Raw genomic sequence first — 15,858 nt, forward strand, 5'->3', positions numbered from 1 at the left:
TGAATTATCATTGTTGTCATCATCATCATCAAAGAAAGAACAGTTTCCTTGAGAATTAGAAGAGTAAACTTGCAGGGAGCTACAAGAACACCTTAAACCAGAAATCAGGCCCAGTGACATAGGTCAAAAAATTGGCTTTTGGAAAATGGTACTTCCCAAGAAGCTGATTACTCTACAATAGTCAGTCAGTCAATAAGCATTGGTTAGGCACCTTTTATACACCAGCCATAGTACTAAGTGCTGGGAATACAGAGTAAGGTAAAAACAGTACTTGCCCCCAAGGATATCACGGTCTACACAAACCATGTATGAACAAGTTATCATATACAGGAAAAGTTGGAAATAATCAATAGAAGAAATGCATATGATTTATTAATTTGGAACCCAGCATAGTATAATGAATATAATTGATCTTTAAATGTCTGCTAAATTAAATTGAATACTTTTGAATTTTTTTAATTAATTTTTTAAAATTTCACAAATACCCTGTCTAAACCTTAAGTAAAAGTTCCCTTTGGTTATTCTATATCAATCAATTTGCAGTGACAATAATCCAGAGCCCTATGGAGCAAATTCCAATTAATTTAGTCTTTTACCTTCTATAAAAATGAAAGTCAATGTATTAAGATAATATATAATGAGCATCTATTTAGGGACTACTATGTGCTGGACACTGTTTGGTGCTGGAGATACAAAGACAAAAATGAAACAGCCCTTCCCCCCAAGGACTTTGTGTTCTAGCAAAGGAGAGTATATGTACATAAAATGGGACTATGTACATAATGAATACAATGTGAACATAAAGCTAAGTGGTGTAGGATCCTATAGAAGGTGACCCTTAAGCTGAGTTTTAAAGAAAACAAAAGGATTCTATGAGGCCCAGGTGAGGAGGGAGTGCATTGCAAAGGGAATGCCACATGTGAGGAACAGCTAGAAGGCCAGACTGGCTGAACTACCAAAAGCAAGAAGGGAAATAGTGAATAACAAGGCTAGAAAGGTAAAAGGAGGCCATGGTAAAAAAAAAAATGTTTAAGTCAAAGAGAGGATTTTAGACACTGTATTTGATCATAAAGGCAATTAAGATACCTTTGTGCTTTAATTTCCTCCTTTCCTTTTTTTAATCTCATGTGAGTTTTGCTTAATTAGGTGATTTTACACCCAGAATTCCTTTCCTCAACCAGTCCATTATTACCGATGGATTATGAAGAGTTCGTCAGAGGCTGTCATCTTGGAGTATTTCCATCATACTATGAACCCTGGGGTTATACTCCAGGTTAGTGTTATGTATAAAGATGTGTATGTGTGTGTGTGTGTGTGTGTGTGCAAATGCATGTGGGCATATGTTGAGAGCATACTCTTGGATGATTTAGGTGTCTATTGATTTTCCTTAATTGCCTTTTTTTTTGAGTCTTACCTTTAAAATCTCTGTCTCAAGGAATGGCTTGCTGGTTAAGTAGGTGAGTGGGATATGTTCAGAAATAAAGGTGATATAAAAACAAAAGGTAGCAAAAAAAGAAGATTAAAAAAATAATATGTAATCAATGATACAGAGGTCTCACCATGGTTTTCTAGAACTGCTTTATTTATTTTTTATTTTTTGCTGGGCAATGAGGGTTAAGTGACTTGCCCAGGGTCACACAACTAGTAAGTGTCAAGTGTCTGAGGTCGGATTTGAACTCAGGTACTCCTGCATCCAGGGCCGGTGCTTTATCCACTGTGCCACCTAGCTGCCCCTATTTTTTTTTTAATTGCATTGGATTTATAGTCAACTTTCAATTAGTTTGTGTGTTTAAGAAAGAGAATAGGATTGACCGAGAATTGAGGATAGAGGGAAGAACACGTTTGTCTTAGAGGTGAGGATCAGAGCAAAATATGAACTTATGAGAAAATATGTGTATATATTTCTAACACTGTATGTATGCATATTTATGGAAGCTGGGAATTTCTATTGGTAAGCATGCATTCATCTTCAGTGTCTGTTATATAATATACATATATTAGATTAGGTAATACAGTTATCCCTTCCACATTATGACTTTCCTCATAGTAGGTTCTGATACATAGCAGATTGGCATAAGAAATTAAATGGAAATTTGGGGGGAGTTTTGAGTAAGCTGCAGACAATAGAGGAAAAAGTTTACAAATTCAGAAATGCTATATATAACACACACATACACACATATACATATATATGTGTGTATACATGTATATATATATATAATATCAACATATTTTATCTTTTGATGCCATAATAATTCAGATTTCATCTCTGATACAAAGGGAGGGGGACAAAACATTTTATGCAGATTTTTCCAGATCACAGGGTGCTGCAATGTGAAAAAGATAACTGTATTTGCTATTTTATGCATTTCTATTCTCATGTATTACAATGAATAATGAGACATTGATTGCAAATAATAATAATAATAACTCACATTTAGATAGTGCTTTAAGGTTTACAGAGTATATGCATTGCCTTTTAATCCTCACCCTTTTAATTCAACCCCCAAAATGTAAATACTTTAACTATTCCCTTTAAGATGAGAAGTACCATGTCATAGAACTAGTAAGTGTCTGAGGCAGGATTTGAACCTGGGAATTCCTTACTCTAAGTGAAATCCACTTATCCATTGTTATACTTAGCTTCCTCTTTATTAGGGGCTTACATTTTTTCTGGGTCAGCAACCTCTTTGGCAGTCTAGAGAAACCTAGGGACCCCTTTTCAGAATGTTTTTAAATATATAAAATAAAACATATGGAATTACAAAGGAAACCAATTATATTGAAACGCAGCTATCAAAATGGTTTTTTAAAAATTTTATGGATCACAGGTTAAGAACCCTTTTTCTACATACAGATATATGCACATACCCTATTCAACCTTTTATTATTCTCATTGAAAAAAAATGACAGGGATTAAAAAAAGTAAACAACTGTTTACATTGTTCTCTAAAATAACTTGCAGGGTGTATGCTTTTAAGTGTTATATAGCAGTACAATGCAATAGTGCGTCTTGTAACCATTCAGCAATTCTTTCCCACAGCTTATTCTCAACACCTCATTGATTTCTCATGGACCCAATAACATTGTTATATTTATCACCAAGATGGATCAGTTTTTAGCTGGATTTATGATGCCTAATTAAAAAATAAAAAAGAATTAATTTTGTATCTGAAGCAGAGAAAAAACTGTCTTTTCATGTGGTAGTTAACCAAAAATGTACCTCTTTACTTGTTTAGAAATAAGGAAAAGGTTTCAGAGAAAATAATCCATTTTAGAATCAATAGCAAAGGAACTATTGTGTCTTTGTGACACAGTAATCCTTGTGAAATTATTAATTCTAGGTCCAGCTAAGGCAAATTAGGGTAGATAGATGGTACAGTGGATAGTGTGCCAGGCCTGGAGAATTCAAATCTGGCCTCAGACACTTACTAGCTGTGTGACCCTGAAGCAAGTCACTTGACCTTGTTTGTCCTAGTTTCCTTATTTGTAAAATGAGGTGAAGATGGAAATGGCAATCCACTCTAGTACCTTTGCCAAGAAAAGCCCAATAAAGCATCAGACATGACTGCAGTGACTGAACAACAACATCAAAGCAAAGATCCTGCTAAAGGAAAGGCTGAAGTTGGAGGAGTATGGATGATAGGTTTGACTACGACAATGAAGAACGTCAAAAATCTTCAGAAAATCAATCATATTAAAAAATTAATACTAGTGTCCAAAGAAGTATAAAATACAAAGTGAAAGACCTTTCTGGAGCTCTACAACAGAAAGAGTAAACTACTGACCTACATAAATGCACATAGAATATAATCTCACCATTCAGGTTTCTTCTAAGAGGCAAGTTAATTAACATTTTAATAAAAGCCAAAAAACTCCAAGTTCTTGAGGGTGAAATGAGGAGAGAAAGGAGTCAAGATAATTTCTGATATGTAGGATGTGGTAGCCTATTCAGTTGGCTTTCTGTCCCCTAAAAGAAGTCAGAATGTTATTCACAATAATTAGTTAGTTCAGCTTTAGTGAGTTTAGTTTCATTTCTGAATAGTTCCTATTGGCACATGAAGTCAGTTACTCACTCTTGGGTGCTCCATATAAATCTCTTAAAAGCAGTCTGTAATACTTTAAGTATTTTAATTTATGTTAATAGATATTCTGCTTTTTCATTTTTTCATAGTATCTCAGATATTTCTCAAGATTAACTATTGAATATGAAGGAAAAATGTAACTGACTAAAATCTATCTTTTAAATAATATATTCTTATGCCTGAGCATATGTGTGTGAACATATATTCAAACAAATTTTATTACAATTTATTCTGCATAGATAGGCTATCTTAGCCCTATTCTGTGTCATGCTTAGGAATATATAATAAAAACAAGACCCTGATTTTAATGAATGTATCATCTAATATTTTATAGACCAGGTAGACAGGAAATGTGTGTGTGCATGTACATACAAAGAGTTAAGTGTTTTGAGTTTAGGGGTAATAGGAAGGCTAACCTTCTTCCTCTCAACTAACCCTACCCCAGAATTAAACAGCATACTATCATTTCCCCTCTGGCTATTTTCTGGAGTTTTACAACCTATTTCTAATCTGAATAATTTTTAAATTGTATTGAATTGTACCGAACACTTTTTTAAATGCAGAAGATACATATATTTCAAAACCCCTAGTGTACTGACAAATGTGCTCTGTAATCTCTCCCAGAAAAGTCAGAAACATGAATTAAATTTGTTTTCTTAGTACTTAAATTAAATGTTTTCTTAGTACCTAAAACTCATCCATTTCTCCTCTCTTTTTTATAATCTGAAGGGAAGTATATTTTCCCAAAAACCTAAGACCCTAAGAAATTTAATTCTCTTGTAAACCAGGGAACCATTGTGACTCCTGCCTTAGTTGAGATGTACATTTTCTACAAACCTATCATATAAACAGTTCCTAAGTTCTAAAGACTGCAAAACATGCCTACAACTAGTAAAAAACAACCTTTGTTCTGTCAATCTTGTCTGATTGTGACCCCATTTTGAGGTTTTATTGGAAAAGATACAGGAGTGGTTTCTCTAGCTCATTTTACAGATGAGGAACTGAGGCAAGCAAGGTTAAGTGATTTGCCTTGGGTCACACAGCTAGTAAATGTCTATGGTCAAATTTGAACTCAGGTCCTCTTGACTGCAGGGCTTGTTCTTTATGCTGTGCCACCCAGCTGCCTTAATTTTGTTTTGCTCGCATACAAATAAATTTAGGTCGGGCTCAGCTAGGTGGCACAGTGGATAAACTACCAGCCCTGGATGCAGGAGGACCTGAGTTCAAATTTGACCTCAGACATTTGACACTTACTAGCTGTGTGACCCTGGGCAAGTCATGTAACCCTCATTGCCCTGCAAAAAAAGAAAGAAAGAAAGAAAGAAAAGAACAAATAAATGTAGGTCTGTTTCAGAGATGATATACAAATTACATTGTGCTGCACTGATTTTCTATCTAAATGTAATTAACCAAGATTAAAGCAAAAATTCAATTTTACATTTTACCAAACATAATAGCTTCACATTATTCTTTTTACTACTATTCTATGTATTCTGGGCTCAATTGATATTCAGATTTGCCAAACAAGCTGAGGACTATTTTATAGGCTTCTTTGATGGTAAAGATGAAAATAGATAGTTATTGCTTTGGGTTAAAAGTTTGATTTATATTAAAATACAAATTTTATTTGTCAGAATTAGGGTAACACTTTAAGTCTTATGAATATTTTACAATTTAAATGTAAAAAAAAAAGTTAATAAACTTTTTTTTCTGGCTTTGATTGGGAGAAAAGGGAAAGAACTCAAGTCCGTTGGTACCTGTGGAGTAGGAAAGGGTGGCAGCAAGGGACAAAAAGGGGGAATGTTAAAGATATACTTTGCCTACTTCACACATTTAGACCGAGGCCTATATATGGTATAAGTAAACAAATGTATTCTAGGTGAGGGAAAATGTCAACCATTTTTCCTACCTGGACCAGAAATTTTGGGGCACTAAATAGATGGAAACTGTGGCCTATTTTCTTCACAAGATAATTCTGTTCTAAGTGTAAGGTAGAACCTTTTCCTTTGTCTATTGACAGCTGAATGCACTGTGATGGGCATTCCTAGTGTGACAACAAACCTCTCTGGCTTTGGCTGTTTTATGCAGGAACATGTAGCTGACCCAGCTGCTTATGGTAAGATTTTTATTATTCATCTAAACTTAGAACGAGATGGATTAAATATATGTACAACATACATATATGTAATGAGATAACTATCCTTCTATCTATCCATCCATCTATTATCTATGTCTATTTTTCCCTCCATTTACCCATCTATCCATATTTATCATCTATCTATGTGTCCCTCTCTATTATCTCTCTCAATCTCTGTCTCTTTCTTTCTGTCTCCATCTCTCTGTCTCTATTTCTCTCAGTCTCTTTTTCTGTCTCTCTCTCCACATATGCACATACACAGTCTATAAGGTCAGCCTGTTTTTTGCCTTATATTTGATTCTATACAACTAACAATCCATTTTATTAATATTTATATTCTTGGTTTAAACGAAAGTTAGAATAAAATCTGTGGCTATAGATAAGACAAAATTTTAAACCTTAGCAATGTGTCCCAATACCCCAAACAGATCATTATCACTAGGGTAAGCAGAGCAATGTAGTAGAAGGATTACTGAATTTGGAGTGGGAGGGTATGGGTTTGAGTCCTGGTGCTGCCACTTACTGCTTTTGTGAGCTTCAGAAAAACAATTAGCCTTTCTGGAACTTAATCTCCTCAGTAAAATGAAGGAGAAGACTAAATGATCTCTAAGGTACCTTCCAGCTCTAAATCCTATGATAGGGCTTGGGGCAGCTAGGTGGTGCAGTAGATAAAGTGCTGGTCCTGGAGGAGGACCTGAGTTCGAATCCAGCCTCAGATACTTGACACTAGCTGTGTGACCCTAGGCAAGTCACTTAACCCTTATTGCCCTGCAAACAAAACAAAACAAACAAACAAACAAGCAAAAAAACAACTATGATAGGCCTTGAGTTCATGTACCAGTGTATCAGTTCTGTGTATCAGTTTTGCCCTCTGCTGTCCGGGATAAGTATTATTATAACCAAAGTGTGGGGGTGAGTAAATTGATAAGCATGTGTTATTTCTACCTGAAAAATAACAACTTTACCTGTGATTTGACCTTTAAATATATTTCCAATCAGGCTCATAGATCTTTTCTTTTTCTTTTCCCCAAAAGGGAGGCTCTAAAGCAGAGGTTCTTAACCTTTGGTATATCATGGGCCTTTTCAGCAATCTAGTGAAGCCTAGGCCTGCCCCCTGCCCACTTCATAGAATAATATATATATATATATATATATATATATATATATATATATATATATATATATTTTTTTGGTGAGGCAATTGAGGTTAAGTGACTTGCCCAGGGTCACACAGCTAGTTAGTGTCAAGTGTCTGAGGCCAGATTTGAACTCAGGTCCTCCTGAATCCAGGGCCAGTGCTCTATCCACTGCACCACCTAGCTGCCCCCTATAGAATAATATTTTTAAATATATAAAATGGGATTACCAAGGAAACCATTTTTATTGAAATACTTATCAAAACATTTTTGAAAAGAAGTTCATGAACCCCAAATTAAGAACTCCTGCTCTAAAGAAGAAATGATATAAAGAAGAGCAGTTTACCTTCTTGTTAGCCCCCATTAAATTGAATTATCTGGGCTAGACTAGTACAGTCACCCATGTGTTATTTAAATGTGTCTACCCATTAAAAAGACATCCTGTCAACAGTGAAATAGACCTTTATGACAACTATACAATTATGAAATTTTGGTTATATCTTTCTTTTAACATCAGAAGATGTTGTGAGATAGAGTGCGAGAATTGTATTAATTCACCATCAGTAGAAATACTCTTGGTATGATATCACGCCAAAATTATTTAAAAAAAAAAAAAGAATAAAATCAGTGTATGTTAAAAAAAAAAATCAGGCTACATCTAAGTGACCCAGCAGCAAATAAAGCTAGAAAACAACATTCAATCTCTGACCATACACAGCATTTCTTTCTCCTTTAACATTTTGTGGCTGTAATACTGTTGTCACACATATTCTGCCATACTAATGTGGTACTCCAAGGTGCCTACCCTGTCAGCTCTTTACTTTTAACTAAGTATAGCTAGTTAGAAGGAGGTCACAGAGAAAATAAAGGATCATAGGGAAAAGGGTGGGTTGTAAGCAAGGAAGAAAATAGGTAGTAATCTAAAGGAAGAAGGGGGGGGGCAGCTAGGTGGCACAGTGGATAAAGCACCAGCCCTGGATTCAGGAGGACCTGAGTTCAAATCCAACCTCAGACACTTGACACTTACTAAGTGTGTGACCCTGGACAAGTCACTTAACCCTCATTGCCCCACCAAAAAAAAAAGTAAAGGAAGAAGGAAGTAAGCAAATAATATAAACAAGGCATAAGGGGAAGAAGGAAAAAGAACAATAGAAAGGAAAGCATAGAGAAAACTTGCTTCACACACACACACAACCACTGAAATTTTACCAATATTTTGGTCTTTATGCCCTTCAGGCATTTACATTGTTGATAGGAGGTTCTGCTCACCAGATGAGTCCTGCAATCAGCTTACTCAATTTCTCTATGGATTCTGCAAACAGTCTCGTCGCCAGAGAATTATCCAGAGGAACAGAACAGAAAGACTCTCTGATTTACTGGATTGGAAATACTTAGGCAGGGTAAGTGAACATTAGAGTTTGAACTAGATTTAGGATATTAGGGCCTTTCCCAAGCACAAAAATGGTGGAGGGTCAGTCCCCTGACAAACCCAGTCTCTCCCCTGGTCCCTAAATTGCCACCTTTCAGGGTCCCAGGTTTTACTTCCATGCTGGGCCACACTGTCCTCATTATGCCACCTCACCAGGTGAGCTGTGCCTCATGAGATGTTAAGAATTAACATGGGATTAGTGTGAGTATGTGAGGAATCTTCGTGGAGGGTGGTGAAGGAGGCAGATGTTGGTTGCCATCCTTACTGCACCACTGTCATAATTGTCCCTAGTTCTTATCCTCCTCTGCCCTTCTTTTCCAGTAGAATCCTCCTTTATCATTAACAAACTTCCCTTCATCCTAGACCTCTTCCTTTCACATTCCCTGAAACCTAGCTTTCCCCTGAAGACAGCCTCTCTTTTGACACCTTTTGACACACAAGTCCAGAAGAGGGAGTTTGGGTACTCCTTGTTCTTCATTGCCACTTTTAGTTTCTTCCTCTGTCAGTATAACTCAGAAGACACTTCATTTCTTTTAAAATTCACTCCATTCTATCCAGATCTTTGTTGCTGTCATCTCTGGACCTCTAAGTGTCAGTCTCTCTCCTCCCAGTTAAGTTCCCTTACTTGTCTCATAGTATTTTTCTCTACTCTGACCTCTGCTCACTGTCCTCCTTCGAACACACTGGCATTCTAATTCCTCAACTCTCATGACATCTTTCTTTGGTTTATTTGAACCATGCATAGAAATGGTCAAAACTTAGGCCAGTGATTTCCAAATTTTATGTGACAATGCTTCCCTTGTCCAGGTACAAGATAATGTTTTTTCTTTTGGAGTTCTTTTATGACTTGCTCAATTTTCCTTCTGAGTTTGAGTTATTTGATAGCTTTCTCTTATAACAATAAAATTGGAAATATATTTGTGTAAATATTAGTTCTTAAATATTTAATTTTGTTGGCATAATATTGAATTAGTAGGGGTTTTTTTATCATTTTCAAGTCCTTTCTAATTTTTTTTAAATTCTCCAATCATTTTTTAAAAATTTGAAAATTTTGGACATGTTCAAATGAGATGCTTGCAGGTCATTCAGCAGGTAGCAGAGTAGAGTTCTTAACACAAGTCAACAGTGTAATACAGCCACCAAAAAGGTTAATGCAATCTCACATTAAGAAAGTCACCACTTCCAGGAATAAGTAGCTTATGGTTCTACTACACTCTACTTTGGTCAGTCCATAATTAGTGTATCAGTTCTGGGTGTTTCAATTTAGAAAGGACAATGGTAAATAAGAGAGTGTTTAAAGAAGGGCAAACAAGATGGAGAAATGCTTTTAGTCTGTGTAATGTTGAAAAGACTGGATATATTTAGCTTAGAGAAGAGAAGACAGGAGAAATATGGTAGCTGTCTTTAAGTATCACTTTGTGGAGAAAACAGAAGCAAAATAAGAGTTGAGTAGTTCTGCCTTCACAATCTCACTTACTTTGTTCTATCTTGTAGCAGTTACCCTGTCCTTTCCTACAACATAACCTTAAAAAAATTTTTTTTTGCTATCTTTAGCATGCATTTGTAGTTTTAGCTCTTTCTGAGTACTTTGGTAACCCTTATACTACACTTTTTTTTTTAATACTATACTTATATAGAATGATGCTACTCTTTTATGATCCTTTTCTGTGACCTGCCTTTGCTTTTATTTTCCAAAAAGATCTTTTAAAATTTTGAGCTGATAAATGAGATTCCTATTAAGCTACACCAGTCTTTAAGTATGTGTAGTGTAAGGACACTTTAATTTTTTTCCTTGTATCCCCAGCAGCTGGCATAGAACCTGGCATTTAATAAACACTTATTGATTGATTGAAATACTTCCCCTTAGAGTGACTTCAGCAGAAATTTAAGACATTGGACCTTCTTTTTCTTTGAATACTTTAAAATTGCTTTCCCAACATTTAAAATGCATACTAGGGGGCAGCTAGGTGGTGGCCCTGGATTCAGCAGGACTGGAGTTCAAATCCGACCTCAGACATTTGACCTTACTAGCTGTGTGACCCTGGGCAAGTCACTTAACCCTCATTGCCCCACAAAAAAAAATGCATACTAAACTATTCTTCTCTATCATGATAAAATTTAGTAGACATTATCACCCAAGGTTCCTTTTATTTGTACTTTTGAGAAACCTCCCAATTTAGCACTGAACTAGTCAAAATGAGGTCCAGAATAACCATTCCCCTCATTTCTTCCTCCATATTTTATAATTTGTGCCCATGCCTTGACCACTATCTGTTCAATTTATCTTCCTCTAAGTCTTGGGTGAAGACTGGCAAAGTCATTTGTGATAATCCTGGGATGCACAGGAGAGAGATTGCCCATTGTCTCTGCCTGGAAGTCTTGGGGAATGTACACTTACAATAAAGAGAAAGCCACATGATAGACTAGAGGAACAAAAGATCCATGTACTTACATACTGGGTTGGATCCTTAGTTTTCTTTCCACTAACCTTGAGAACAATATGTTCTGATTGGCAAGCAAAAGATGTTGGGTAAGAGGCATCTGCTTCTACATTGGAACTACTGGGCTTTCATGAAGTAGAAACAGATTGTGATCTGCTACTTACTCTATTGGTTAGTGAATGAGACTGCCAGAGATAATATCTGTTAAAGTTATGACCCTGGAGTAGGGACAAAAGGAGTAACTATGGTAAGAGGAGATCTTGAACCCAGAACTTCCCAGAAATTAAGTTCAATCAGGATTGTGAGATGAGAAGGGCGACTGGCCCTGGACACACATATACCCTTTCCGCTATTCCTTTCCATGAACTGCAGAGGTAGGTTATTCAGGATTTTCTCCAACCACTCCCAAAGATCTGGTAGGATAAGAGGGAGGAATTATATGGCTAGAGATGAATGACTTCAAGATGGAAAATATGACACATTTGCTTTTCTTTTTTCATTAAACAAATTCTATGATCACAGTATGCTAAGTATCTATGTCTGGTATAATTGGTGGAGGAGTTATAAGCCAGAAGAAATGAGTCCAGGAATGAAATAAGAGCTATAGAACTGATTTTAGACCATGGTTCCCAACCTGGGGTATGTATATTACCAGGAGGTATGAGAACTTTATCAAGGAATATGAAGAATTAAGGTAAATAAGTATATCACACTCTTTTATTTCTTATGTATATATGCATGGCAAATGCTAGAGTTTCTTTCTTTTTATTAAATGGTGGTTTAGAATGGTTTACTAAAAACTAAGAATTAAAAGGATTGAAAAAAGGGAATTCCTAATACAGACCAGATTACATATTTTTACATTTTGAGTGATTTGCTATTTCATTCAATATCTAAATTCTGAAACAGACCAGTACTGCTGCTTGAAGCCATGGTGGAAGCTGGCTAAGTCGAGTAATACCATAGACTTTTATGAAGACAAATGTGCCAGAAAGACGGATAAAAACTTGGACTCTAAGGCCCAAGTAGGGAGCCACCTACTGGACAATTCAGATCTTGTATTCTCTTGTTAGATAAAACAGCGCAGTCCTGCCTTCACTGATTTGAGGAAGGCAGCACCTGAGCAAATTTGCAGTTTGCACACACTATGTTTTATATAGTTATTTGCCACAAGTACCACATATGTAAGAGAAGAATAACATTTTTATTTAGAAAAAGTTTCAAAACTCAGAAACATACGAAGAACACATACAATTATATTTCTTTAAAAAAAAACCTGTTAAATTGTTTTTCTGTCATAGTACTATATGCATGCCAGACACCTGACACTGAGCAGAGCTTTTCCAGATAAATTTCAGGCTGAATCTTCACCACCATTAACGGTAAAAATAAATTATTTATGTATGTATGTATTTATGTATTTGTTTATTTTAATATAAACTTTTTCATAGGAAACTCTTTTAGTAGCATTTACTTTGATTACTGATAAAATCAGTATATAGTACCTCTCCACATTCAAATCAAAGGAGATAGGAAGAGAATGAATATTAAAATGGAAGACTGTATGGGGAAGAAAATGGGATTGGATGGAAGCAAGGGTACGAGTAGAGGGCTTGGACATGGTGAAGGGAACAGCCACTTCTTTGTAGGAGACCAGAAAAAAGGAGACATTGGTGATTAATGTCTCTCACCTAGTAGATAGAGAGACTTTTCATTTTCTCTGAACAAGCTGGGGGAGAAATTATATTTGAAAACTCTAGATGACAAACATGTTTGCCCCAGGTAGAGTAGAATGAAAATGGTAGCTATGATAGGTCTCTGGTAGGAACATACAGGGCAGGGCTGGTTGCAGGTAAATGTCCTGGGAATCAGTACAAGTCCCTCATTGGAATCTAGAAGCCAATGTAACTGAAGACTGGTTAGTTCTCTCCCCCCTACAATGATCTAAGACAATTCCCAAGGATTAATGATGGAAAAAAAAATACTACCCACTTCCAGAGAGAGAACAGATGAATTCTGAGTGCAAATTGAAGTATAATTTTCTCACTTTATTTTTCTTGCTGTTTTGAAATATGAGTAATATAAAAAATATACTTTGTATGATTTCACATATACAATTGATATCATTTTGTTTGCCTTCTCAGTGGGCAGGGAAAGGAGGGAGGGAGAGAATTTGGAACTCAATTTAAAAAAAAAAACGATGCTAAAAACAGGTAAATAAATAATTTGAAAAGAAGAAAAAAGGATAGTTGCAAGCTCTCTCTTTATAAAGTCTCAGGTTCTAAATGCACAAAACATAAAAACATTATTAATAGATTAATGGACACAAAAAGGAGTCACATCTGAACCCGTATAGAATCAAGAAATTTCCCCCAGTTGGCCACCCTTTCCAGGAGTTGTGGTTCACATTACTGTTTTGGGTGAAGTCCAGGTAGGAGAAAGTTTGAGTTTTACTCCAAGTGTTCCAACACCCCTTTATCTGGGCCCACACCTGTTTTTTTTTCAGTTTTGTTCCTGGCACAACACAGCCTCACATATAGCTAGCTTTGCCCCCAGCTTACCTTTGGGCCTTTGCTAATACCTGCAGTTGTACAACTCTCCAGCAGATGGCACACATTTCTTTCCTCAAGAGTAGCTCTCTATCCCTTGGTGGGTATAACATGACCTTTGCCTCATTTCACTGTGTTTAGGACTCAACAACAGATTTCAGAGCCAGAGTGTCATATCTTTGAAATTTCTATTGTACATCAGGATCCAGAGCTCCAGTTCTTTCATTCCATTTTGAAAATTTCCCTAGGCAAGAAACACTTAGCTCTCGAATGTTGAAGCTTGTTTCCTATTAAATTTCATTATAGCTATATGAGATATTCCCAAAGAAAGCTGAGGTGGGTTTCAGGGAGCAGGCTTTGACCCCAACGCTAAAGGAAATTACTCTGCTACCTCAAATGTTTTTTGGAAGGAGGTAGGAAAATAATGATTACCTATAAGATTCCAATGCTTATAAGATTCATTTAAAAATGCATTTTTGCCTTCATCAATATAGTCTGTGTGTATTTAGTTAGTTGGGAGCAGCTACATGGAATGCTAGATAGTGTGTTGGGCCCAGAATCAGGAAAACTAATCTTTCTGAGTTCAAATTTGGCCTCAGACACTGGCTCAGTGATCCTGGCAAGTCATTTAATGCTGATTGCCTCATTTTCCTCATCTGTAAAATGAACTGAAGAAGGAAATGGTAAACCACACCAGTGTCTTTGCCAAGAAAATCCCCAATGGGGTCACAAAGGCCGGGACATGACTGAAATGATCGAACAATTTAGTTGTCTCACAAAACGTCATTAAGAAGCTATTTAAAAAGGCAAGTAATCTCCATGTTGATTGGCTGCTCATTTAAAAGGCCTAAATATATTAAAATGAAAGCACAGGACCCTTATTTCAATAAAAATTCTTACTGAACCTGGAGGATTTAATGTTTAAACACCCACAGTAGATATACACCACTCTTCAGTTATGTAGCACAGACACTTACTGATAGAAGAGTTGTTTTCTTCCTCCCCTTCCCTCCCTCCACCTATTCCAAGGGCAAAATGGGCAAGGGGAGTGGAAGGATAGTTCTATTTCAAAGAGCTAGACAGAGATGATTTTGCCAAAATTGTTGAGTGGATTCAGGCCAGCCCAAGTTTTGCCTTCTAATTATAAAAGGTATCATTGTCACCTTTAGGTGTGATCAACAGAAGATCATAGACTTAGAGCAAGAAAGGATCTTAGAAGCTGTCTAATCCAATCCTCTCCTTTTACAGATGAACTAGGACACAAGGTCATCAACCTTATTGACTTTTATTTAGGTTATGTAGGCACCCGAGCTGATATTTGAATCTAGGTTCACTGGACACCAAATCTAGCACTTATTACACTGTACTAGTCACTGTGCCTTTGAGTTTGTTGGTTTTTGTAATGATCAGCCACTAAAGTCAGAATCAGCTACAGATTAGTGGCACTTGGGCAGACAATGAGAAATATATTGGCATATGCTTTATTGAATATGCAAATGGGAGATTTGACTAAGTAGACTTGTGCTAAGTGAGGTGGAGCTAATTTCTGTACAATTAAGAATAACCAGTCATTATAATGTTTGTTTCTGGCAGACAGAAGGTTTTAAATTTCCAAGACCTTCATCAGTGCCACCATCACCTACAAGCTCTCAGCAATCCAGTCCTCATAACAGTGATGTAGAAGATGAGGATGAGAGATATGATGAAGAAGAAGAGGCTGAAAGGGATCGGATGAATATTAAGTCCCCGTTTTCTCTGGGTCAAGTCCCTCATGAAAAGAAAAAACAACATGGTGAACACAAGAATTAAGTTTTTGTACTGTTGCCTTCTCATAGCTGTTTATCATCTATAAAAGAATAACCTCAAAATAGAAAGTTCAGAGTCATTAGGGATCACCACATATCAAGGAACCTAAGCTAACTAAAAATTCTTTATATAGAAATGAAATAAACTTTAGAGAAAAGTGTCATTTTTTCTTGTGATAATGTAATAGAAAACTGGTCACTACTGAAAAGGCAGAAGAGAAAAAGTATGTAACAATTTATTTCTATCATCCTCAGAATAAAATCCAATAAATAAAA

General features: G+C 36.1%; 1 protein-coding gene across 1 annotated transcript in view; it reads left to right on the forward strand.

Moving 5' to 3' along the window:
* GYS2 (glycogen synthase 2) overlaps positions 1-15,858 on the forward strand; it is a 64,171-nt gene extending 48,313 nt beyond the window's left edge. The window contains exons 12-16 of the mRNA XM_043967516.1: positions 1,147-1,273; positions 6,106-6,201; positions 8,595-8,758; positions 12,530-12,610; positions 15,371-15,858. Of these exons, the coding sequence (XP_043823451.1) occupies positions 1,147-1,273; positions 6,106-6,201; positions 8,595-8,758; positions 12,530-12,610; positions 15,371-15,586 (684 nt within the window). The 3' untranslated portion in view covers positions 15,587-15,858. The remainder of the gene's footprint in view (positions 1-1,146; positions 1,274-6,105; positions 6,202-8,594; positions 8,759-12,529; positions 12,611-15,370) is intronic.

The sequence above is a fragment of the Dromiciops gliroides genome, chromosome 5 (assembly GCF_019393635.1).
Source record: "Dromiciops gliroides isolate mDroGli1 chromosome 5, mDroGli1.pri, whole genome shotgun sequence".
NCBI classification, from domain to species: domain Eukaryota; kingdom Metazoa; phylum Chordata; class Mammalia; order Microbiotheria; family Microbiotheriidae; genus Dromiciops; species Dromiciops gliroides.